Source organism: Schistocerca gregaria, chromosome 2 (assembly GCF_023897955.1).
Source record: "Schistocerca gregaria isolate iqSchGreg1 chromosome 2, iqSchGreg1.2, whole genome shotgun sequence".
Classification (NCBI taxonomy): domain Eukaryota; kingdom Metazoa; phylum Arthropoda; class Insecta; order Orthoptera; family Acrididae; genus Schistocerca; species Schistocerca gregaria.
In genome coordinates, this window is record NC_064921.1 from 601,123,614 (window position 1) to 601,150,060 (window position 26,447).

The 26,447-nt window shown below is 43.9% G+C and overlaps 1 protein-coding gene across 1 annotated transcript in view; it reads left to right on the forward strand.

The window, feature by feature from the left end:
- The window catches only part of LOC126335892 (lysosomal acid glucosylceramidase-like), a 126,522-nt gene that overhangs the window by 88,222 nt on the left and 11,853 nt on the right, over positions 1-26,447 (forward strand). The window contains exons 7-9 of the mRNA XM_049999363.1: positions 3,199-3,343; positions 6,820-6,902; positions 16,479-16,762. Coding sequence (XP_049855320.1) covers positions 3,199-3,343; positions 6,820-6,902; positions 16,479-16,762 — 512 coding nt within the window. The remainder of the gene's footprint in view (positions 1-3,198; positions 3,344-6,819; positions 6,903-16,478; positions 16,763-26,447) is intronic.

A 26,447-nucleotide genomic window follows, 5' to 3' on the forward strand; every position in this document is an offset into this window, starting at 1 on the left:
ACCCAGAACAACAACCACCGGCCGTAATAACGGCCTTGATATGCCTGGGCATTGAGTCAAACATAGCTTGGACGGCGTGTACAGGTACAGTTGCCCATGCAGCTTCAACACGATACCACAGTTCATCAAGAGTAGTGACTGGCGTAGTGTGACGAGCCAGTTGCTCGGCCACCATTGACCAGACATTTTCAATTGGTGAGAAATCTCGAGAATGTGCTGGCCAGGGCAGCAGTCGAACATTTTCTGTATCCAGAAAGACCTGTACAGGACCCGCAACATGCAGTCATGCATTATCCTGCTGAAATGTATGGTTTCGCAGGGATTGAACGAAGGGTAGAGCCAGGGGTCGTAACTCATCTGAAATGTAACGTCCACTGTTCGTGCAGATGATTGTTGTCTTGTACACGTCCTCATCTGTTGACTCAGGGATCGAGACGTGGTTGCACGATCCGTTATACCCATGCGGATAAGATGCCTGTCATCTCGACTGCTAGTGATACGAGGCCGTTGGGATCCAGCACGGCGTTGCGTATTACCCTCCTGCACCCACCGGATCCATAGTCTGTTAACAGGCATTGGATCTCGACCAACGCGAGCAGCAATGTCGCGATACGATAAACCGCAATCGTGATCGGCTACAATCCGACCTTTATCAAAGTCGGAAACGTGATGGTACGCATTTCTCCTCCTTACACGAGGCATCACACAACGTTTCACCAGGCAACGCCGGTCAACTGCTGTTTGTGTATGAGAAATCGGTTGGAAACTTTCCTGATGTCAGCACGTTGTAGGTGTCGCCACCGGCGCCAACCTTGTATGAATGCTCTGAGAAGCTAATCATTTGCATATCACAGCATCTTCTTCCTTTCGGTTAAATTTCACGTCTGTAGCACATCTTCATGGTGTAGCAATTTTAATGGCCAGTTATGTATTTAATCCATTTTTCATCCCATACTTATCGCAGATGTGCTAGTCCTGTTTCATCACGACAGAGCCAAAATAAATTGTGTATTTCTTGCAACATTCTCGCGATATCTTGCTGTGATGAGGAACGGTCACAATATTTACAAAAATAATAGAATATTTCAGTGACTATAAAACTAACCGTTTGCATCAATACCTATTCCGCATCTGAAATTATCGGCTGAAGCACACGCTGTCAAGCTCACTTTCTTTGTATCTTTTACAGACGCACACACACACACACACACACACTATCTATTCACAAAGTCATCAGTAATTGAAGTTGACAAAAAATCACTACAGAATTCTTTTTTTAATTACTTTTATTGACTTCCTGCATCTGTAACTCACCTAGGTGCTGATGATAAAGTTTTGTGAGTGCATAATTTACTCCTTTCTATGCCAATGCGACAGCTATCAAGAAAGGAAATCGATTTTAAATCTTAGTATCATACTCACATAACTACTGCCATTTTCAAATTTTGACCACTTCAGCATTGTCTTCGTTTCCCCTTACCTAGGATCAGGTCGCACTGGGATATTAACGGTAGTTTTGCATTTTCCTCTGTCTTTCCACAGTTCTTTTTCTCTAACTGTTTTGTTCCAGTCTAGACTCCTTCTTAAACTCGTCTTTATTGAGTCAATCTGTCTCGCTCTAGCTCTCCCTCTTAACCTACTTAACCTCTTACCCTGAAACTTGTCCTCCATCATTCTTTTTGGTACTCTTCCGTCTTCCGTTCTCTCTACATGTCCCCACCATTTTAACCTGTTGTTCTCAGTTCTCTCATTCAGCTTTTCTGCATCAGTTTCGTTCCTAACAGTTTCGCTTCTTACTCTGTCTCACCTCGCGTTTCGTAAAATACTTCTTAGTTTTTTTTTGTTTCACTTGCTTGGTTTCTACTCTCCCCTCTTCTTTCATTGTCCAGGTCTTCGTTGAGTATCTCAGTATGGGTGTAAAGTACGTCTTGTAGAACACTACCCTGCACTTCACTGGCTTCTCCCTTCCTCAGACCAAGCCCACTAGTCACACAAGGCTAACATCCCTTATTAGCAACAAATGTCACAAGGAATTACGTAAAAGCATGTGGTTTCCTTTTCGTGTAGTTGGTTGATCAAACTGTTGCCTTCAGGAGATTGATATATACTTTTGAATGCATAAACCGCGTGATAATTCTATTACTCATTTTTATTTAATGAATGCTTCGTAGAGTATAACATTGCGTCGAGATAGTAATCCATGTGCCATTAATGAACGAAACTACGGAATGCCAACTGTTTGACAGCTTTATAATCACAAACTCAAGTGACGTGCACAGGAAAAAATGCTGAAACTAGCTGTTTGATGGTTCGATGAGGACCAATATAGACCAGAATTGGAATACCTATTGAAACTTAATGGTTGAGGTTAAATATTTCTCTCGCATCGCTTATACGCCGTTCATTTGACATATCGTGGCAGCAACATCGTCTAAAACCCTTATAACCTGGATTACACATGCACCAAAGTAAATTTACTGACGTATCTTTAAAGTGTTGAATTATGTACCTCTGAGAAAGTTCTTCCACTGGTGGTTTGGATACTGATACATTATACTCCTGACTGCTGTCCTCGCAGACTTGCGCTAGTGGAACAAATTTAGAGCTTTTCTTCTATCCACTCCACGTCATCGTGATTGCTGCGTCTATCTGTACTGAATTCCACCAGAATACACCACCTCTGGCGTACCATTGTCGATGGCCCTGCATGCTGGTTGAGGTACAGAGTTGCTACAGGCTGGGTGATGTCCACTCGTCTCTTTGAATACTTTTAAATTAATCTCCAATCCCTATGTTGGACCTTATGTTTTGTAGAAACATACAGTTATAGATGGTTATGCAGAACGTATTTTAGAAATTTCCTTGGCGCTATCTCTTTTGTTTTCGATATAATAATTAGAATGATTTTTTGCACTTTAAATTAGTTTCATTTCCCTGCGAATATTCTACCGTTTAGAAGCCACTTCGGTTTCTGGACTTTAACCTCACCTCCATTACAGGTTCCCGAGTCTTCACATTATAAGGCAATCTTGTTTCCAATGGACAAATGAGTGAGACAGAAAATGGGGCATGGGGGGGGGGGGGGGGGTGTCTCCCTAACGCCCAGCTCACAGCAACTTCAGAACTGCTAAACTGTCGCCATATGGTAGAAAGAGGTGTGTTGCGGTAGTGTGTCAGAACCGTCCGCGTGCCCTGCAGATCCTGGAGGGCGAGGCGGCGCGCCGGCTGACGAGCGGCGTGTCGCTGCACTGGTATGGGAATAACGTCACCGACCCCAGCATGCTGGATGAGCTGCATTGGAGGCACAGCGACCTCTTCATCCTCTACACAGAGGCCTGCTACGGTAAGTGGACCCTATGCTGAAAGCCTGCACTGGTGTGTTGTGAACGAAAGCGCCGGACCTGTTGTATTGTGAACGAACGCACTGGACCTGTAGCAGGCCTACTTTGGTGAGGGCTGTAAGTCGATTCTTCTTCTAAGGTGTTATTTTTTATTTTTCTCTTAATCACTTTTTATGATACAGTCATGACCAGTTTCGACCTTCAAAGGTCATCTTCATATGCTATGGGTGCCACTTGATGAACAAGTGTTTATGACTGTCGACGCATGAAGACTTGTTCATCAAGTGCCGCCCTTAGCAATTGAAGGTGCTCTTTGAAGGCCAAATTGGTAATGATTGTATCCTAAAAAGTATTGAATCAAAAATAAAAAAGTAAATCACTGTCTCCGCGAACGAAACGTCCTTTTTTCAGATTATTTTTCTCATAGTAATTGAGATCCTGGATTTCGGAGTATGCCTAGCTCCCTGTCGCAGTTTTATACACGAAATATCTGTCAAATGCATGTTTTCGTAAATTCAGAGGTACTAATGTTTTGTAAACTGATGCCAAATAAACAAGCTCATGAAAGTTCTCAGCCGCTCTCATGCGTAGTGTATGATTTTTTTGGTCTGAAATCTCTTAGTTAGTTCTTTTCTTGGCAGCAACAAATCGCTACGTATAGCCTGTTGTGTAATGATGCTAAAAGTAAAGCTACATGCTCAGAGATGTTGCACAGAATACGGCATGTCTCCAGTCGTAGAATTATTTCAAAGTTTAACCCCATTATCTCGCATGGGAAATTAACTGACGAATTGCCGTACAGTAATGTGGCGTCATCACAACATTCCAACACTGTTATGAGACACAAAACGCTAAGGATCTGCCTCGCAGTGGTCACTCACAGTCAGAAACACCAGCTGATAACCGCGATCCACATACTGCAGCTCGCAGGTGCCCGGAAGAGAATGAGACAGAACTTGCGCCTACCCTTTTTGGAGGAAACTACAACAACACACACGGTACGCGACTGTCTCCACACCAGCAACACGATCAGTTTGCTCTGTAGGCGCACACTACGAACAACAGTAAACAATAAAAACGCCTCTCTCACCACCATAATCCGGAGGAATGGTGGCTCTGAGCACTATGGGACTTAACATCTATGGTCATCAGTCCCCTAGAACTGAGAACTACTTAAACCTAACTAACCTAAGGACATCACACAACACCCAGCCATCACGAGGCAGAGAAAATCACTGACCCCGCCGGGAATCGAACCAGGGAACCCGGGTGTGAGAAGCGAGAACGCTACCGCACGACCACGAGAAGTCCGGAGGAAGGTGGGTAGCGAACTACCTGGGTTGAAAGTATCAATTTCGTAATTGAAGACCTGAAGTCCACCGGATATCGTGCCATCTTCCAATGTATGGAAAGGCAAACACCGTCTAGATACCTTTCTTATTTTATTACATACACGGATTCGACTCTTGTATAGGTCAGCCGCGCGGGGGAGCCGCGAGGTTTAGGGCGCTTTGTCACGGTCCGCGTGGTTGCCCCCCCCACCCCCACCCCCCCCTCCCCCCTCCCGTCGGAGGTTCGAGTCCTCCCTCGGGCATGGATGTGTGTGTTGTCCTTAGCGTAAGTTAGTTTCAGTTAGATGAAGTAGTGCGTAAGCTTAGGGACCGATGACCTCAGCAGTTTGCTCCCTTAAGACCTTACGACAAATTTCCAATTTAGGTCATCATGAGACCCATTCATTACAAATTACTGAGAAGCGCATGTCGGCAGTTGGCAAATACGCGGTGTTGATCTTACAGTGTCTGTGTTAATGGTAGTGGACCCTCGCCACCGGTAAGTGCAGGGTTTGTGTGACGCATGATGATCTTCATTGGAGACCGCGGAGGCGGCCAGGTATGTGTTTCGGACCAGTATCAAGAATGTATGTAGGATGACTCTTATACTTGCCGTGACTAGTGTGAGGTATGTACAGTACAGCGACAATATCCTCCAAACTAGCGTCTAACCCTGCGCAGTCGGTGATGGGTTCGTCTTTCAAGAATAATGTTTGATCACATGCTCCCATCCCCACATCTTCTTCCTCCACACCTTAGCAATCAGTAGAATGGAATGGCCTGCGGTATCTACTGACTTACACCAAACTGGTCACCACCTGAAACATGCACTGCGCCGTCTCAGAAAGCCTCCTTACTCATCGGATGACGGCAGCAGAACCACCGTCGTTGGGTGGGACTGGCGTAAATAGCGACGTTTCAGACACCCTGTGGATAGCATACTAAAGACGATCACAATCAAGATCGTTACTGTTCACAAAGGGAGCAAAATGATACTTAATGTATCCAGCAGAAGATTTCTATTTAAAAGGTACGCATGTATCTGCTTTTTCCTTTTTTGGAAGGACGACATTTATTTTGATTCTTGGTTTGTTATTAACACACACTAATTTAATTTTAATCTAGTAAGGCTTGTCCTTTCACTCTATGCTACATCTGAACTTCAATCAGCACATGTTCGCAGATATTCCGCTGGTGCAAAACTGTTTCTGAGCATTTTAAATAGTTTACGAATGTGTTAAATGCAGTGCAAAAAGACTTGTAAAACCTACGTTTGCAGGCAGAGGCGTAATTAAGTACATCGTAAGAAATTACTTTCGAAAAGGAACAATAGGTTTGTTGTACTGTGTTACTACTTCAGGGTTTGGAGAACATGTAGATTAGCCCTGTTGAACAGATTTTATGCCTGAACTACTTTATGTGGGGCCATGTTTATGGAGGGCTGAACAGAATCAGGTGCGTGGCACATCTGTGGAAACAGGAGTAGATCTCTTCGTTATCGGTTCAGCTACTTTTAAAATTGTTTGTCAAACCGCAGGAAGTCTGACCATCCCACATCAACAGACGCACGTCCTGTTTGAATACTGGAAATGTTGTGTTGTTATCGTAGCAACAACGTGTCACCAACTACTCTTAATATTATTATTGTTGTTTCATTTTCTTCACCGACTCTGACATACAGTTCACTACATCAGACTAATAGTTTAATACCGCTACTGTCTTACCTTAAGCAATTTTTCATCCCTCGGAGCTTTTAAGAGTAGCTATTTTTGAATATTTTATGTACATATTCAATTCAAAATTGCTTAGATGTAGTGCAAAGTATAAGTAAATGTCTTAACCTTCATTAAATACGCCATGAAAAATATGTAAACTTTTTATAAACTAGAAGAAAGAAACCGCTTTAGCATTCGAGTCATAACCAGTACATCGCGAAATCTGTATTCTTCAGCAGCATTATTTCTATGTCGTGAACTTCTGCGTTTTATTTTACAGGACTCACTGTCAGAAAATTATTTCTTTATTTCGTCACATTAATCTAAATGTAATAATACGTTAATAATTCTGTGACATAAATAATTTAAAGGAAGTGGCATTCCTTTTGCCTCAGACTTGACGGCCACTGACGACGTTCTTTTGTGTTGCAGGTCCCTTCTTGGGTACCGGATACCCAGCAGTGAGAATGGGATCGTGGGAACGAGCAGAGAACTACACCAGCGACATCATACAGGTAAAATACGACATAGGCCTACGTTTCGCTGTAGGGATGTACCAGTGTGGTGGCAAGCGAAATGAAAAACATGTTTGCGGAAGGTGTGGATATTGTGTGTTAACAACTGCCACGTTAATTAAAAATTCTCACACCACGTTAAACAGCGTATTTAGCAACATCGGGCTTCAACTGGTCAAATATACCAAACCAATATCTTCCACTGTTTCACGCAGGATATCGGTGCCGTAACGTTGTGCCGTGGGACTTATCTCCGTCACTGCAAGCCGTGAGCTGGTGTCATACCTGATGCCCCCGGGCCTCGCACTCACACACACACACGCATCATGGTGCGAGGAGTAACACTACTTACCCTCTCCAAAACATTGGAAGAGTAGACTATCTGAGCCGTGCGTGGCTCATGTGCTGGCCATCATGTATTTTTACACCCTGTTTTTAACGTACTTCCACCTCACTACGTTAATTTAAATTACTACTGTCACTGAGTTGCTGCTTTGCTTGATCGTGAGCGGCGCTAGCACCGCGTATCGATATGTCCCCTCTCGTAGTATCTTTGCTCGACTGCTATTACTCTCCGATCGTTGTCTGTTGTAGGTGAGTTGGTCGGAGTTCGGATTGCGAGTCCGGCTCGCGAGTTCGGGTCTGCCAGTCAGTTGGAACGCGTCTGGAGGGCAGTCCGGACCTGCCAGTAGGGGAGTTGCAATGTGGCACTAGTGCAGTCGGGTTGGAGCAGTGAGGTCTGCGTCGAAATGGCTCCCCTGACCATTGCAGCCACGCATTACTTGAGCCGGGCCACTGTCTTGGAGGATCGTCGGTCGATCGTCCTACCGGACGACACATTTTGGCTCGCCGATCGTTCATGAGTCAGCTGTGTGAGTCTGCATCGACTCCCGATTGTCTTCTAGGGGACTGATGACCTCAGAAGTTAAGTCCCACAGTGCTCAGAGGCATTTGAACCGTTTTGAAATTACGTTGACATCGTTCTGTGTTTTCTCTGGTTTGGTCAGACTGCGTACAAATGTAAACTGTTTTTTATGGTGATGCTACTGTGTGCACCTTGTACTTTTACAGGTGATAATTATTATAAATTTAGCTCTGAGTCAAACTGAGAAGTGTTCTTTTCTTTTATTTATTCTTTTTTTTCCACTCGTCCTTCCAGTTGCCATACACAGATTTAAATACCTCGACGTTTCATTAAATAACTCCGAAGTTATTTCTAGGCGATCTGATTCTCAATTCTTGTCTAGTAGTGGTGTTCCATAATTTTGTCGGCCGCTTTCGTGTCGTAGGGGCCATCCTATATAATTCTCCCTGAACTAAACATCGCAGCAGGGAATGTTTTCGGCTCAGTACAAGATATCAGCAGTAATTTATGTCACTTTGTTAGTATATAACAGGCTGCTTAAATGCTTTTGCAAATACACTTGGCGGGTTTGCCGCCGGATAGCACTGTATAAGTCCCATAACTGTATATCGTCTTCGGGTGATGGCAGTGCAGTGTTCACAGTTACAGGGCGCCGAAACTCCGAAAAGCAGCATTTAGTGTTTTTGTTGTAGCCCTATTCAGCACACTTTCTAATATTTGCGTGTTCTGTTAGCAAGACTGCAACGTTTGAGATAATTGTCACTGCTGATGTGCCCAGTAAAGAATATATTCTGTTAGAATCACTGAATTCTGACAATGAAACTCCACTGGCAACCATAACAGGCTGAAGAACGTTTTTTTGAAGATGATGCAGTGGATGCTAGCTCAGCTATTTTCGACACTGTACGAGAGTTGTGGGAAGGAGGACGTTGCCCAGACAGGTCAGTAAGTGAACTCCAGGAGGTCTGGTGCTACAGCGACCACGATTACTGATTAAGTGAGCCGTGCCCGATCGGTCACGCGAATGTTGATCAGAAATAATATAGAAACAAGGTAAACAGCTCTCTTCAACGTCTTGAATCGTTTCAAAATCGAAAAGGAGGAGTCAGTGAGAAGCTTTGTAACAAGAGATGACACTTTCATTGGTTTGAAGGTAAACATAACATACGACTGCTGCGTTCGCGGCAAGAATCTTGCCAAAGGCAAATAAATAAATAATTAAAAATAAATACTGCATATTTTGCAAGGAAAGTGATGTCAAGTAATTTTTGCGATTAAAAGCATATAAGCACGATAAGCGTTTGGAAAAGGGACAAACGGCGAGTTGTCCGCAATATATCAGCTTCCTATAGTTTTGTCTGAAGTTGCTAATCCAAACTCCGGAAATGGCAGTGCTAGACAGTACAGGATTCGGCAAACCTCTGCTGAGACTACAAGAGTACAATGGTTTGCCTCACCTGTCATACGTCCCTGATCTACAACAAGCGATAATAACGTTCATAGTGGATGCCATAACCACAAAGTTATTAAAAGACCGCTCCATTTTCCACCTAGGCTGTTATACAATCATTCTCACTTATATCACACTATCATCTGATTTCGGAGGTGTGCCAGTTTCAAGCATTATTTCTGTCGTCGTAATTCTACGGCATCTCCCTGTGTGACATCGCTGGAATCAGCTGATCGTTTGATACAAATGACAGTGATCGTATAATATCCAAGATGAAAAATAGAATTGTCTTCTAGTACTAAGTATCTATTCGCACTGCTAAAGGGTGATCACCATTTGGAAGATCTAGAGACTGTAAAAATTTCCGTACGCCATTAATAAGAACGGAGGCAATTAACCTTATGAAGCAGAAATTCATGCAGTTATTCATGGCTGAAAAAGAAAAGGCAAAGTTTATGCTGAAAAGAGATAATGTACAGGGTGATTCTAATTAAACTTTCAAAACGCTGACCGAGCGAGGTGGCGCAGTGGTTAGACACTGGACTCGCATTCGGGAGGACGACGGTTCAATCCCGCGTCCGGCCATCCTGAATTTTCCCTAAATCGCTCCAGGCAAATGCCGGGATGGTTCCTTTGAAAGGGCACGGCCGACTTCCTTCTCCGTCCTTCCCTAAACCGATGAGACCGATGACCTCGCTGCCTGGTCTCCTTCCCCAAAACAACCAACCAACCAACCAACCAATCAAAACGCTGTAGAAGTAACACCACTGGTCGGAGTGACGTCAGATTGCAACGGAATATTATCGGAAAAGGGGGAAAACGTATGGGAGAAGAAAAAAATAGTGTGAAAATTGATCAATAGATGGCGCTGTATGTGTCAGAAGACATAAATGAAAACACCTGTCATGGGCACGACCCAATGAAGTTGGTATAAACACGCAGGGTACACGGCTTTTCCTCCTTTCGCGTCTGCGATGTTCGCCATGACTGTCTCAACGCAGGATCGCGCAGTGCTTGTAAAGCTATATTACAAAAATGATGACTGTGCACAAGTCGCTCTGCAGACGTACCGGACACTAAAGGGTTTGAAAAAAGGCAATGGTCCGATGACTGCCGTGGGTCTGGAGAAAATGATTCAGAAATTCGAAAAGACTCGTTCTTTTGGTGTGCAGCTTGGCATAGAGAGGAAACGAATTGATTCGACGTTAGTGGAATATTATCGGAAAAGGGGGAAAACGTATGGGAGAAGAAAAAAATAGTGTGAAAATTGATCAATAGATGGCGCTGTATGTGTCAGAAGACATAAATGAAAACACCTGTCATGGGCACGACCCAATGAAGTTGGTATAAACACGCAGGGTACACGGCTTTTCCTCCTTTCGCGTCTGCGATGTTCGCCATGACTGTCTCAACGCAGGATCGCGCAGTGCTTGTAAAGCTATATTACAAAAATGATGACTGTGCACAAGTCGCTCTGCAGAAGTACCGGACACTAAAGGGTTTGAAAAAAGGCAATGGTCCGATGACTGCCGTAGGTCTGGAGAAAATGATTCAGAAATTCGAAAAGACTCGTTCTTTTGGTGTGCAGCTTGGCATAGAGAGGAAACGAATTGATTCGACGTTAGTGGAAGCAGTGGCCGCAGCAGTGCAGAAGGAGACGAGTGGTAGTGTCCAAACGTGTAGTACACGGAGAATTGCCCGAACATTGGACATACCAGTGAGCGCGGTGTGTAAAATCCTACGAAACATCCTTCTTTGCTAACCAGTCAAAACTACCCATGTGCACGAGTTGCTTCCTGTTGACCTGTCAGCGAGAGACCTTTGCTTTAGAATATATTGCTCGCATGGAAGTGGACAATGAATGTCCGTGGAAGATTTTGTGGACAGACGAACCCCACTTCCATGTGACAGGAAATTTCAATAGACAGAATTGTCGAATATGGGCAACGGAAAACCCACACGAAAATCAAGCATTATCACTTCATCCTGGAAAGGTCACTGTCTGGTGTGGGTTTACGGCATCAGTTATCATAGGGCCATATTTTTTGAAGTGACAGGAGCTTCCGGTCCTGTTACCTCTACCGTCACTGGTAAGCGCTACGAGTGTCTTTTACGCAACCACGTTATTCCAGGTCCCCAACAGCGTGGATGCGTGGATGGGATAATTTTTATGCAAGATGGCGCACCTCCGCACATTGAAAATCCCTTTAAGGAGCTGCTGAACCGCCATTTCGGAAACGCTGGAATTATCAGCTGCGATTTCCCTACAGCCTGGCTGTCCCGGCCACGTGATCTTAAACCGCGTGACTTCTGGCTGTAGGCCTATGTGAAAGATGCTGTGTTCAGTGTTCCGATTGGAAATTTAGCTGCATCGAAGGCACGCATTGCACAACACATGCTGAACGCGACCCCGGAAAAACTTCGATCAGTTGTGGAACATGCTGTTTCTCAACTTCAACTTGTTGCAGAAAACGGTAGACAGCATATTGAACATGTTTTGCGCTAGTCGCACGGAAATTAATAATCCAATATGATTTTGATTGATGCTTTTTTATGTGGTATTTGGCCTCAGGACAATTAAAAACGAATGCCAGTGATGCTTTTTATGTGGTTTTTGGCCTTAGGACAATTAAAAACCGGTTTTTCCTATCCGATGTGATATGACCTTGCCGTGGTGCATGGGCTTACGTAACTAGCAGTATCACACCTGTACACCCATGCACACTGAGTAGTACAGTTTGTTTAACGTCAAACGTTCACCTTACGCATTGTTGTGTGGTTCATTTGTCATATGTAGTCGTCCACTATTAAATTACGATGCTTACAGCACCATCTATTGCTACATTTTTAACTATTTATTTTTCTTCTGCCCTAAGTTTTCCCCCTTTTCAGATAGTATTCCGTTTCAGTTTGACGTCATTCTGACCAGTGGGGTTATTTATACATCAGTTTGAAAGTTTAACCAGTTATAATCACCGTGTACTTACGACGGTTGTGAGTGCATATTATGTACACATTCCTATCATATTTTTTTCCACAATGAAAAAGGAATACATTAGAAGCCATTATTTTCTGACCAAACCTTGTAGACGGAGTAAAGGGGCTGTCTTTTTGTATTTCACAAACACCCGGTAGGGTTTTGTAGTGTTTTAAAACTGACTGTATTTATATTGTTTCTTTTTCTTGGGTAGATCTGATCGAAATATTTAGTGGCGTCACCATCCTTGCTTCATGCATCCACTTGAATGAATCATTTATGGACCTCGTCGCAGCTATGTGCAGTCACTCTCGTTCACTTAAACTGACTATCCCAGTCTACACTGCAACTTATTAAATAAAAGTTTTCTTAAAGTTGACTATCTGTAATATCTGTAATATTGACGGTATGATCTTTAGTTTGTTAGGCATTAGGATGCAGCAGACTCCACTTCAGAGTTCGACGTTTCGATCCCTCCACGTGGATATTCTTCATGGCTCCAGAGATTTTACTGGATGGCGTTGCCTAACGACTCAGAGGTTTTTTCGTCAAGTATTCGAAAGAATGCAGACTTGTAACGAATTCCATCCTTCTCTTTGTTTGTCAGATATCTCCCTGCAGTGGATATTATAAAACGATTTGAAATACAAAATGGGTCAAACCCAGCCGTCCTGTACTTCACAAATACTTTCTTAGATTGTTAACGTACTATTTCTTGGAGTGTGGCGGCTTCATTCATGGAAGTTCTGTAACACCATCCGAGGAGGTATTTTCATCTCAGTACACACTAGCTGCGACCGCAGTCCCAAGTCAAAGATGTGCTTCGTACCCCAATACATGAAGTACAAAAATACAAAAGCCTTTTATAGTAAAAAAGTAGAGCACCAAGGCGACATGGTATGATCTCAATGGAAGTTTTTACACATCCACACCGTCAGCTGTTATGTAGGTGATCAGGTTTGCAATTCTTTTAGATAGGTAGGACGGATAACAGAGTCCATTAGAGTTGTTCATGTTTAATGTTGTTACCAGGCGTGGTAGGGTGCTTAAGGAGCGTGAACAACGTCAGCTATTAAATGACAACTGTGAAATCCACAGGGATGCAGTGTTCACGTGTGAGACAGCGTTATCTGCATTTGGCAATTTCTGAAAGGGGCCCCATTGTGGGTTTTCGTTTGGCCTGCTGATCGAATCATGCAATATTCAGATTTGTGGGCCATTTGACAGTGACAGTGCCTTATGCCGTACTGCATGGGAGCATGAGAAGAGGCATACGCGTTATCAATGTTCTGGTAGACCCTCTGTGGGCAGCACAAAAAAGGATCACCTGAATATGCAGGAAGCACATTGTAACCGTATAATCTGTAGCTGCCATTGGCGAACAGGTTATACACTTCCTGAAACATTTTGTACCATCACCATAATTGGTCACAGCTTAGCAACAATAAGCACAGGGAATCACTGTCCAAAGTGTGGCCTGCCGTTAACACCACATCACAAACGGCTGCATTTGGAGTGGTGCCATGACTGCAAAGCATGGACTGCTAATGAAGAATGGTGACACGGTTTTCAGTGATGAACCTCTGTTCTGCACTAGCATGGATGACCATTGTCGCTGAGTATGGTAGTGATCTGGAAAGCGGACCCTTTATTCAATGTTTTGGAGATGCACAGTGGTGTCATTCCTGGCGTCATGTTTTTGGGAGACATCTGGTATGGTCTCAAGTTGTGGCTGCTAGTGAGTTGGGAAATCCGACAGTACAACGGTCTGTCACGGACCTCTTGCATCCTCACGTGTTACTTGTCATTTCACAGTCTCATGGGGCGATTTTTCAAGAACACACAGCTCGTCCTCACATAGCACATGTCTGCTTAGTGTTGATGTGCTCGCATGGCTAGCAAGATCCCTGGTCTGGCTCTAGTAGAACGTGTCTAGGACCAGCTGAGACGTCAACTCCGTCCTATGAGGTGCATTCAAGTTCTAAGGTCTCCGATTTTTTTTCTAATTAACTACTCACCGGAAATCGATGAAACTGGCGTTACTTCTCGACGTAATCGCCCTGCAGACGTACACATTTTTCACAACGCTGACGCCATGATTCCATGGCAGCGGCGAAGGCTTCTTTAGGAGTCTGTTTTGACCACTGGAAAATCGCTGAGGCAATAACAGCACGCCTGGTGAATGTGCGGCCACGGAGAGTGTCTTTCATTGTCGGAAAAAGCCAAAAGTCACTAGGAGCCAGATCAGGTGAATAGGGAGCACGAGGAATCACTTCAAAGTTGTTATCACGAAGAAACTGTTTCGTAACGTTAGCTCGATTTGCGGGTGCGTTGGCTTGGTGAAACAGCACACGCGCAGCCCTTCCTGGACGTTTTTGTTGCAGTGCAGGAAGGAATTTGTTCTTCAAAACATTTTCATAAGATGCACCTGTTACCGTAGTGCCCTTTGGAACGGAATGGGTAAGGATTACGCCCTCGCTGTCCCAGAACATGGACACCATCATTTTTTCAGCACTGGCGGTTACCCGAAATTTTTTTGGTGGCTGTGAATCTGTGTGCTTCCATTGAGCTGACTGGCGCTTTGTTTCTGGATTGAAAAATGGCATCCACGTCTCATCCACTGTCACAACCGACGAAAAGAAGGTCCCATTCATGCTGTCGTTGCGCGTCAATATTGCTTGGCAACATGCCACACAGGCAGCCATGTGGTCGTCTGTCAGCATTCGTGGCACCCACCTGGATGACACTTTTCGCATTTTCAGGTCGTCATGCAGGATTGTGTCCACAGAACCCACAGAAATGCCAACTCTGGAGGCGATCTGTTCAACAGTGATTCGGCGATCCCCCAAAACAATTCTCTCCACTTTCTCGATCATGTCGTCAGACCGGCTTGTGCGAGCCCGAGGTTGTTTCGGTTTGTTGTCACACGATCTGTCTTCATTAAACTGTCGCACCCACGAACGCACTTTCGAAACATCCATAACTCCACCACCACATGTCTCCTTCAACTGTCGATGAATTTCAATTAGTTTCACACCACGCAAATTCAGAAAACGAATGATTGCACGCTGTTCAAGTAAGGAAAACGTCGCCATTTTAAGTATTTAAAACAGTTCTTATTCTCGCCGCTGGTGGTAAAATTCCATCTGCCGTACAGTGCTGCCATCTCTGGGACGTATTGACAATGAACGCGGCCTCATTTTAAAACAATGCGCATGTTTCTATCTCTTTCCAGTCCGGAGAAAAAAATCGGAGGCCTTAGAACTTGAATGCACCTCGTACTACCAGTGTCAGTATCTAGGATATTAAACCGTGGCTGCAGAGATTGCCTCAGAAGCGGATAGAACAGTTTATGACACCCTTCCCAACTGAGTCAGTGGATGCACCCAGGACAAATGAGGTGAAGGTCATACTGATAAGTGGGTCCGTACTGCCAAGTTAGTTGCTAATTTGGTTCAGTGTTGTAACTACTGAAATAACACCACATACCTCTAAATCTCCCAAGGTTCATTTAGTCTCCTCATCCAATTCTGCGTGCTTCACTTTTTTTGTCAGGCAGTGTATATATAATCTGCCATCGAATATCGCCTTTATGATAGTAACTTCATGACAGTAATGACACGCAAATGTTTCGCCTCTCCGATATTGGAGTGGTGCGAAACTCCAGCGTTCGTTTCGGTCTAATTGGGCCACCAGGCAGCTGCCCACACCTGACTATAAGAAGAATAGCAAACATGATACGCCAGAATATAGCCCAATATAACTGACATCCACCTTATGTAGAAACTAAGGACATATTCTGAACTCAAACATAATGAAGTATGTCAAACAGGATGACTTCCACCATGCCAGTGAACATGGATTCTGGAAACATCTGTCGTGCGAAACCCGTCTCGAGCTTTTTAAAGAGACATTGTGAAAGCCACGGATTAGGTGGACGCTGTATATCTTGCCTCAGCACCATACAGTTCAACTCACACAAATGCCTGTGTGTCGCAATTTTTGGGTATGTGAAGTGGAATGAATAGACAGGATCAGTCTTAGGGAAAGCACGTGCTGTACTTGAATTCATCGGTAGGGTATTGGGGAAACGCAACCAGTTCACAAAGGAGATTTCCGGAACTCGTGAGCCGTCCTAGAATATTTCTCAAGTGTGTAGGACCCATACCAAGTACTCATGTGACTGTGTACCCGCCTTATTGGTAGCAGTGCTGCTGTGCTACAAGTACGAGACTAAGTCGTGTTTAATCTCCACTAGTGAGACGCGTTCTGTGTGTTGTGCAGGTGACGAACCACTGGACGTCAGGTTGGGAGGATTGGAACATGGTGGTGAACACCGAGGGCGGCCCCACCTGGATTGGAAACCACGCGGACGCGTCCATCGTGGCAAATTCGACGGCGGACGAGTTCTACAAGCAACCCATGTACTACGCCATCGCACACTTCTCGCGCTTCGTGCCGCGCGGATCATGGCGCGTCAGCCTCCAGATGGACGCCTACTTCAACGACGTCGAGAGCGTCGCCTTCCTCACACCTCAAGATGACGTCGTCGTCGTCCTTCAGAACAAGTACGTCGGTACGCTCTGTGCAACCTGAAGTCCACTCACATTTGGCTGGCTGTACTCAAAATGGTTCAAATGGCTCTGAGCACTATGGGACTTAACATCTGAGGTCATCAGTCCCCTAGAACTCAGAACTACTTAAACCTAACTAACCTAAAGACATCACACTCATTCATGGCTGTACTCCTTTACTGTCCCACTACATCAGTAGCGTGTGGTTTAAGTTGAAAATTTTGGTCTGATGGGAGGCGTGCTAGGATACAGGGTGCGGTTGTGATGGCCACTGCGTCCAGAAGTCATAATGGTCAGCGCACCTGCCTAATAAGAAGCAGGCGGTACGAATCCTGGTCCTGCACAAATGTTCTACTTGTGTCATTGATAGAAATCAATGTCCACTGGGAGATGATGCCTTAAATTACTTTGTATCTTAATACACAATAGCTGTAGCATCAAAATGATGTCTGTTCTTTTAGAGATGCCCGAAAGAACAGACACCACATTTATCTCTCACAAGTTACATGTATGGACGTCGAACAGATGTACAAAACTGTGTTCTCATTCGATTGCCGATTATTTTGAAACTTTCTTACGTGAGCATACAGAATGATTGTTAACGATCTTTCCTTGGTGAGGGACCATAGTCATACAGAATTCTCTTAAAGAAATTTCCACCATTTGACCCTTAACTGTTCACTTATTTCACATAATCATGATGTATGTTGAAATGTTAAAATGGGTCTGAACTGTTTTTGACGTATCGACGTCGAAAGAGTGTGGACGATGAAATGTCACAATCATGAGCGTGCAAAATAAATGAACACGTCAAACTGTGGATTTTTCCCAAAAAAAGGGAGAGAGAGAGAGAGATAGAGGGAGAGAAAGAGTGAGTGAGAGAGAGAGAGAGAGAGAGAGAGAGAGAGAGAGAGAGAGAGAGAGAGAGAGAAGGAGGGAGAGAGAGAATTGTACATTGTAATTGATGGTTTTTACACCGCAATTTAGTAGTGACTGATCTGTGGACTGGGGGATTAGAAAGTAGTTACAATTTCAGCACGTTGCAGGAAATGCTACAGCCTATCCTCCTACCACAAATCTCTGGTTCAGAATTGCAACGGAAGTCTTCTGTACTGAATGAAGAGAATGTCTGACGATTGTTCGTTCAGTAACCTATAGAGTTCATCAGTCCTTATCAGTTACTTTCAAAGCACTGTGATTTATTATTTCCCTGAAGTTCCGACGTCTCAGAAAGATCGGTTACACAAGATCTGGGCACATATAACCGCTCTCTTACTGAACGTCTTACTCTGTTATATTCGATTAGGAAGTCAGTCAATTTTCTCCGTTGAATTTATTTGATGTTGATCTACTTTGACCAAGACTTTTAGCCAGACAATATAAGCTACCATATATTTTTAACTCACACTGAACTACGCGGCCAGTTCCGTAGAACGGTGAAGTTACTCTTCCAATTTCAGCTTCACATGCAAGACACAGCCTGACGTTGTAAAAGTTTTATAGTATTTTTCCCTGGTGAAGACAGTATTTTAGGCAATTTTGTAGGTGGAGAATTTCCGAAACTTCCCTCAACATTGATCATTACAGTAGTTCTGTTTCTGCCGTATAGTTACAGAACTCAGTTCGGACCACTACGATAGGAGTGCCTGCGTTGCTGTAAGTGAAATTACGTCAAGCATCAGGCGACATGTCTCCTCCAGAGCCTGTTGTACCGACACGTTGACGGCTCATAAAATACTGTTAGATCGTCCAACAGTTGTTCACTGTATACGACTGAAGCTCTGGAGAATATAAATATAAATGGGTGTCATTACTTGTTTTGCTGAAACCTATCGTGCACAGACATTGCTGCACCTTTTTAAACGATTTCCTTTCAAAATAAAAATGATTTTCTGAATCAATATTTTTGGAACAATGATATAATGAGGCTGCCTACAATGGCGTGATTTCCCTACAAGGATCAACCGCATTCTCCTTGTAAACGCATCGCTCTCCGATGTTTCTGACTTGCCTTTGGTTCTGTGGTCACTACCGGTAAAGGTCAGCAGAAAGGCCATTGAGACACTGACTTATTTATATTATTTGTTAATGTTGTGTGAAGAAGAAGAACCAAAATTACGGAAACGAGATTGCAATTAAACGGTCGGTAGTGAATTAAGAGTATACTAAACACCCAGCTGGCGCCTAGTAGACCAGATACAGCAGTTCGAGCACGTGATCCGCAGAGCTGTAATTGTGTGTCGAGCAGAACTCGGACAGTGGTGATGGAAAAGGTCGACTTCAGGTATATCAGCCTTGCTTGTGAATGCTATCGGCTAAAACAAGTCTCTCTAATTAATAGCTTCGAGGAAGTCCTACGCAGGTAAAAGCAAAGGAAGTAGGCTATGTGCACTCCAAGCAGTACATTCTGCGAATGGTGTCTCACTGCGTTATCCTGTAAACGACGATCGTATCGTCAGTTGTGCAAACAGGCCAGTGATTGAAAGCTATGTTTTTACAGAGTACGTCTTACAAGTACACTACTGGCCATTAAAATTGCTACACTACGAAGATGACGTGCAACAGACGCGAAATTTAACCGACAGGAAGAAGATGCTGTGTATGCAAATGATTAGATTTTCAGATCATTCACACAAGGTTGACGCCGGTGGCGACACCTACAACGTGCTGACAGGAAGAAAGTTTCCACCCGATTTCTCATACACAAACAGAAGTTAACCGGCGTTGCCTGGTGAAACGTTGTTGTGATGACTCGTGTAAGGAGGATAAATGCGTACCATCACGTTTCCGACTTTGATAAAGGTAGGATTGTAGCCTATCGCGATTGCGGTTTATCGTATCGCGACACAGCTGCTCGCTTTGGTCGAGATCCAATGACTGTTAGGAGAATGTGGAATCGCTGGGTTCAGGAGGGTAATAAGGAACGCCGTGCTGGATCCCAACGGCCTCGTATTACTAGCAGTCGAGATGACAGGCATCTTATCCGCGTGGCTGTAACGGATCGTGCAGCCGCGTCTCGATCCCTGAGTCAACAGATGGGGACGTTTGCAAGACAACAACCAACTGCACGAACAGTTGGACGACGTTTGCAGCAGCATGGACTATCAGCTCGGATATCATGGCTGCGGTTACCCTTGACGCTGCATCGCAGACAGGAGCGCCTGCGATGGTGTGCTCAACGACGAACCTGGGTGCACGAATGGCAAAACGTCATTTTTTCCGATGAATCCAGGTTCTGTTTACAGCATCGTGGTGGTAGCATCCGTGTTTGGCGACATCGCGCTGAAGGCACATTAGAAGCGTGTATTAGTCATCGTCATATTGGCGTATCAGCTGGCGTGATGGTATGGTGTGCCATCGGTTACACGTCTCATTCACCTCTTGTTCGCATTAACGGCACTTTGAAGAGTGGACGTTATATTTCAGATGTGTTAAGACCCGTGGCTCTACCCTTTATTCGATCCCTGCGAAACCCTACATTTCAGCAGGATAATGCACAACCGCATATTGCAGGTCCTGTGCGGGCATTTCTGGACACAGAAATGTTCTACTCCTGCCCTAGCCAGCACGTTCTCCAGATCTCTCACCAACTGAAAACGTCTGGTCAATGGTGGTCGAGCAACTGGCTCGTCACAATACACCAGTCACTACTCTTGATGAACTGTGGTATCGTGTTGAAGCTGCATGGGCAGCTGTAACTATACACGGCATCCAAGCTCTGTTTGACTCAATGCCGAGGCGTATCAAGGCCTTATTACGGCCACAGGTGGTTGTTCTGGGTACTGATTTCTCAGGATCTATGCACCCAAATTGCGTGAAAATGCAATCACATGTCATTTCTAATATAATATATTTGTCCAATGAATACCCGTTTATCATCTGCATTTGTTCTTGGTGTAGCAATTTTAATGGCCAGTAGTGTATTTCTTACTTCATCCGTTACAAAATTGTCTTGAAAGCTTGTCACAATAAAATCAAACGTTTAATTTTTGACGACGAATCATTGTGTTGTCTAAATCCAGTGACTATAAAAGCTGTTGTTTAATTATTAACTATAGATCACTTTCTGCTGACTAATGAATATTCCACTATTCTTTAAGTTAAATTAACTATCCTTTGAGTGACCGATATGAAGCTCGATAAAAATTTGGAAATAGTTAGTGGGAATACACGTAATAGATTAAATTCATCACTGAGCGCAGATTCTCAATATCATTGCCCCATTAACTGCCAATAAGAACCATGCCACAAAATTTTAATGTATAAGCGAATACAGACATTTAGTGTTACCTTCAATTATAACCAGAAAATCTCACTGAAATGTTTGAGTAATTAATATGCTGTTCTGCAGCCCAAACTTCCCACGTTTGTCACCTCACTGAATTGTTACCTGTCATTGTTTCTGTCTCAGGTAGTTCTTTTTCTTGAGTCACGTAAGCCCTTTCTTATACAATGTGCCTAATTCGTCAAGAATGCTATGATCCTACTACTATGGTCTCGCCTCCTGTGATCTCTATTCTGTGCTTTGGGCAAACCTCTCCCTTGGTTAACCAGGGTTGCTAGAACACCCCAGCTGTTGCTCAGCCAGGCTAGAGAGTGAGCCTTCTCACCCCACCAAGCGTTCCACTGTGCCACCAAGGTCACCCGACTCTTTCGCCGTCTCCACGTTATCTAGCCTCTCTCTCTGATCTTTACCTACCAGTTTTGGCTTTAATTGTCGGACACCAGGCCTCGTTGTCTCTGTCCTCTCCGAGACCCTGTTTAGTTTCACGTATCGTGTGGAATAGGCTCATCGCTATATTCCACATTGTCATTACTATGGCTGATATTGTAGTGTTGTTGCATGGGTCAGGGCAGCGGGCCTCCAGGGCATGATATGCACCACCCTAACGCTCTTCCGTGGAATCGTTTGTACATTTGGCTGTCCACCATAATTACTATACGAGTGATATTTCCTTTCTAAGAAACACATGTATTCTCTACCTTTTCTCGAGGTACTGTCACTAATTTTCTCAAAATAAAAAATGTCAACATTCATTCTGTACCCACAGCGTACAGTTCGATCGCCATGCCTCCGTTCAGATGATTAATATGTTTCGGCCAGTACACGCAGAACTCTTACCATATCATGATCTGGCTGGTTCTTGCTACCACTCAAGAAATCTTCGAGCAATTCTCATTGGATTCCTCTCGTCCAAAACTCTTGTAAATCGTAATTATCATTAGCCAGAACATTCACCAAACTAATGGCATCTCCCTGGCAATGTCCTGCTAGAAAGGAAATGCCTGAGCATACCAGGACAGTGGTAACACCTCCGTAAATTCTTATAGAAACAGCTTCAGATGCACGTTTCTGTATGGGTTGAAATAACTAAATTTAGAACAACGAATAAATGCGTCTGCTGAAACAACAGGTGAACGTTGTGACAAGTCCGTGACGACTTTGAAATTTTCTTATTGTTTTTCACCAAGTTCTCGTCTACGGTGTTATTATACATCAGCTGCGCTACTTGAAACGATTCGTGTGCCTTGGTCTCTATGCCCAGCAAGTGTCTCATGTGATTTACTTGTCCATACAACTTAGTTCTGCTATCAAGCGTTATCTTGTTACGAATATCACTTAATTTCTGGTCTGCTGCCTGATCATGTTCAAAATAATTTTGTGCTCCTTGCTCAATGAAAGTGCGAAATTCAGTGTCATGTTCTTCCAGATTTTTCTGTATCTTTCCTTCAGCTTCTTTACCTCATGCTTAGCAATTATTCCAAATTTTATGAAGATCAGAATTTACTTTTGAAACCACTTTCTGTCAACTGTTTATGAATCTTCTGCACTAATTCTACTCAGAATTTGGCAAACTGCTGTTCCATGTCGCACATTACTTCCGATTTTAACTTCGTTATTTCTGTTGACACATGAAAATTTACTGCTTTAGCTAACGTTTCATTGCCCTTTCCGATTTGGGTTTACAATTCCATTTTGAGAGCGTCTCATTACTCTTACTTATTTGGGCTTGCACTTCCATCTTGAGATTTCCTACCACTTCCATGAATGACAACAGCAAAACATTTTGCCCATTCGTGTTTGCTTCTCGAACCAAGTGCGTCTCCAACTGATTTTTGCTTAGTTGAGTATCATCAATGCCTGCCAGAGGTGAATTGCTCAAATTAATTTTCAGTTGTTCCACCTTCATTTGTTCCAAGTTTACAGTATTTGGAGACTCTAAACCCATTTCCTTCTCACCCAAAATTCTTATTGGGGATAGGTCTTTCTCAAGCCTATCCAAGTCAATTACTCCTTCCATTTCCTCTAGTGAAGTGGAATCTGCTGGTTCTCTATTAGAATTAGTCATTGTGTTCTCTGAAGTTACTAACACACCCAACAGCTTGTAAAGCATATGAGAGCTTAACTTTGGATGTGGCTAGCGCCGCCTCTTCTGCCACCTCGCCCACTCTTGCGTGGACCTGACTGCCGTGCTGGGCGCCCCACGTTACTCGGCCAACTGGCGCCACCCACTGCCTCACGTATTCGATCTCGTTTGGTGATGCTATGTGCTTCAGTGGAAGCGCACGACCTGTTGCTACACTCTGTCTTTGCTCTCCATCTCCAGCTCCTCTACTGCTCAGTGTTGTCTTGCTCTACTCCTTCTATATCGTGTTAAAACTGTCTCACTACTTTCTCAGCAATATCTTTTTAACACCACAATGCAGTATTTTGAAATTGCATTTTACTGTTTCTTCACCAATATCGAAACCGCTTGTCAGATGCCTATGCACCACTTTGTAACTTATTCACTCCTTCCTCTCGTATTTTCGTGAATTTGGTTCGTTACGTTTTTCGTGTCAAACAAAATGAAACAATTCAGTATGATATGAGAGAAAATAACGATGGTCCAAACTGTAACTAACAACGTAACACATGTAAACTGACTATATCAGGAAGCTTGAATAATAACGACAGTGTGTTGACCTAGAGCATACGAGACCGATCTTTTAGGTTCTGTGTCTTCGACGTCCCACCACAGAACCATTGTGTTGCACGTTAATATCAGCATCGTTTACTTTTCATACTGAACCGCCCTACAGTCCAACACAATTCAATATGTGGTTATAAAAACCTCAGGACGCTTCATAAGTAAATATATTCTCCGTTCGCAAGTTATACATTGCTTTGGATTATGATGATAACCTTCCTCACTGCCGCGACAGGAGTGAGTATCCGCATGTGTTTATAACTGCAGCCCGTTGGCGATGATCTCTACCAAAAACGGATGTCGGCCTGCAGCTGTCTGCGCGTGCTGACCAATTGATCAATAATCCTCGAGCAGCGGTGCCTAACAAACTAAAACACGTAGGCATCATGTGCCACTTAGCACAAAAAAGAAAATATTTTCCAATTTTACACCCTCGTGAATCTCTTAAAGAGGATGTTGCTGTAGATTTCTAGAGAACAAACAATTTTTTTTTCAAAGCTAGGAAAAGACAAAGTATTACTGTGTCTTTTGAAAACTCTATTGTGATCTGACATTGTCAGGCAGATCAAAGAACTGATAACGCCTTATTCGATTTGAGCTTGACTTTTAAATTCCGTTGTCATGCAAAATAACACCATGAGGCGCAGGATAAATCAATGAATTGACCGAACATTTATCTTTCGTTGTGGCATTCAGTCTAAAGGGTGATTTGATACAGCTCTCCCTGCTGGTGTGCCCTGTGCAAGTGTCTTCATCTTTGCATAAATCCTGCAACCCGCGTCCACTTGGGCCTGCTTACTGCATTGGCCTCCCACTACGAGTTTTATCCTCACACTTCTTACCGCTACCAACTTCGAAATTCCTTGGTGCTTCAGGATGGGTCCTATCAACCGATTCAGTCAAGTTGTGCCATAAATATCTTTCTTCCCCAATTCGTTTCCGTATCTCCACATTTCTTATTCGATCTACGCTCCTAATCTTCAAAAAATGGCTCTAACCACTATGGGACTTAACTTCTGAGGTCATCAGTCCCGTAGAACTTAGAACTACTTAAACCTAACTAACCTAAAGACATCACACACATCCATGCACGAGGCAGGATTCGAACCTGCGACCATAGCGATCGCGCGGTTCCAGACTGTAGCGCCCAATTTTCAGCGTTCTTCTGCAGCACCACATGTCGGAAGATTCTATCTGATTCTTGTCTGAACTGCTTAGACTCCAAGTTTCAGTTCGTTCAAGGCTACAACCCAGACATATACCTCCGGAAAAGACCTCCAGGTATCTACATTGACATTAGATGTTGACGAATTCCTGTTTTTGAGAAATGTTTTTCATGGTGTTGCCAATCTCCAATCAATGCCCTCTCTACCTGGTGACTCTGCCAGTCCCCTACATGTTCACCCTTGAATGTGACGCACTTTTCCCAAGGATGGATGACTTACATGAGACATTGGTTTTAGAAGCCTCTATGTTGTCTCTTAAGTAAATGTTCCACCTCGAAAATCACCTCGTCGCCATTGTAGCCCTGCAATAGGTTTTCTATAGAAGCAAGGAGACTGATGTCATTAGATGCCATCTCAGGACAAAATAGCATCTGTGATTGTGTCGTGTACATAGTGAACTGGAGTGTTGTCGTGATGGAATGTTACCCTCCTTGGAAACATTCCTAAGACGCTTAGCATTCAGAGCCTTGCAAAACCTATCCAGGACATTTTGGTGGCTTACTTCTGTGACGGTTTGCCCTCTACGAGTTACATCTGTCAGCTTCACACCGTGGCAATTCCAATAAAACACCCAGAATAACCTTCGACAGGAGCTTTGACAATGGAAGGGTGTGCTCCTGTCGAAATATCGGCGGTGGTCGACGACGTCACCCGGCGGCAAACCCGTAAGTTGCTCGAAATTCAATTCGCCGTGAAAAGTTAAGCTCTCACATTGTTTACCTCTACGGGGAGAAAACGTATCGTTGCTTGCGGAGGTTGGATAAACTTCGCAGCGGTAGAGTAAGGTTGGAATGGGCATCATCGTTTTTACTGAAGTGTCGAAATCATAGTGTGGTTCCAACGTTTGCTAAGGTTGTGCATCATATTAATTCTCCTGCCGCCGATCGCATCAAGCAACGTGCTGGTTAAGCTCTTGTTCGTGAAAGGATTCACTATACTCGCAGTCAATTAGATTTTGTTTCTAAGGAATTATTTCAGCTTCATTTAATGATGGCGTCTAATGTCTCTGAATTTTCTTGGGACTGGTTGGACGGTGCCTCTTGGTCGCAGTCTGACTGGGAATTTCAGTCTGTAACTGCTCGTCATTCGGCGAAGTTTGAATGTTTCCTTGGCTCAGTGTCTAATTCTAATTTTAATTCTCGACGTTCTGTGATCAATCTCACGGAGAAAACGTTTGACGACGCAGGTTTGTCTGTGCTGGGTAAAGGTTTGAACTTCGCACCGACGTCTAAGAGTTTACCAGTCGTTGATTTTATTAGTTCTATCGAACATTCTGTTTATAAACTACCTTCCGAGGCTGCGGAAGAGGTTAGGAGGGAAGCTTGTCGTGTGTTGACTGGGGCCCGTCCACCCAAGTGTACAGCAGCTGAGGTGGCTGCTTTACGTTCACTCAGAATGGTTCCTGATATTGTTATTTTACCTGCAGACAAGGGAAACGCCACCGTGTTGTTGAAGAAGCGCGATTACATTCAAAAGATGCAG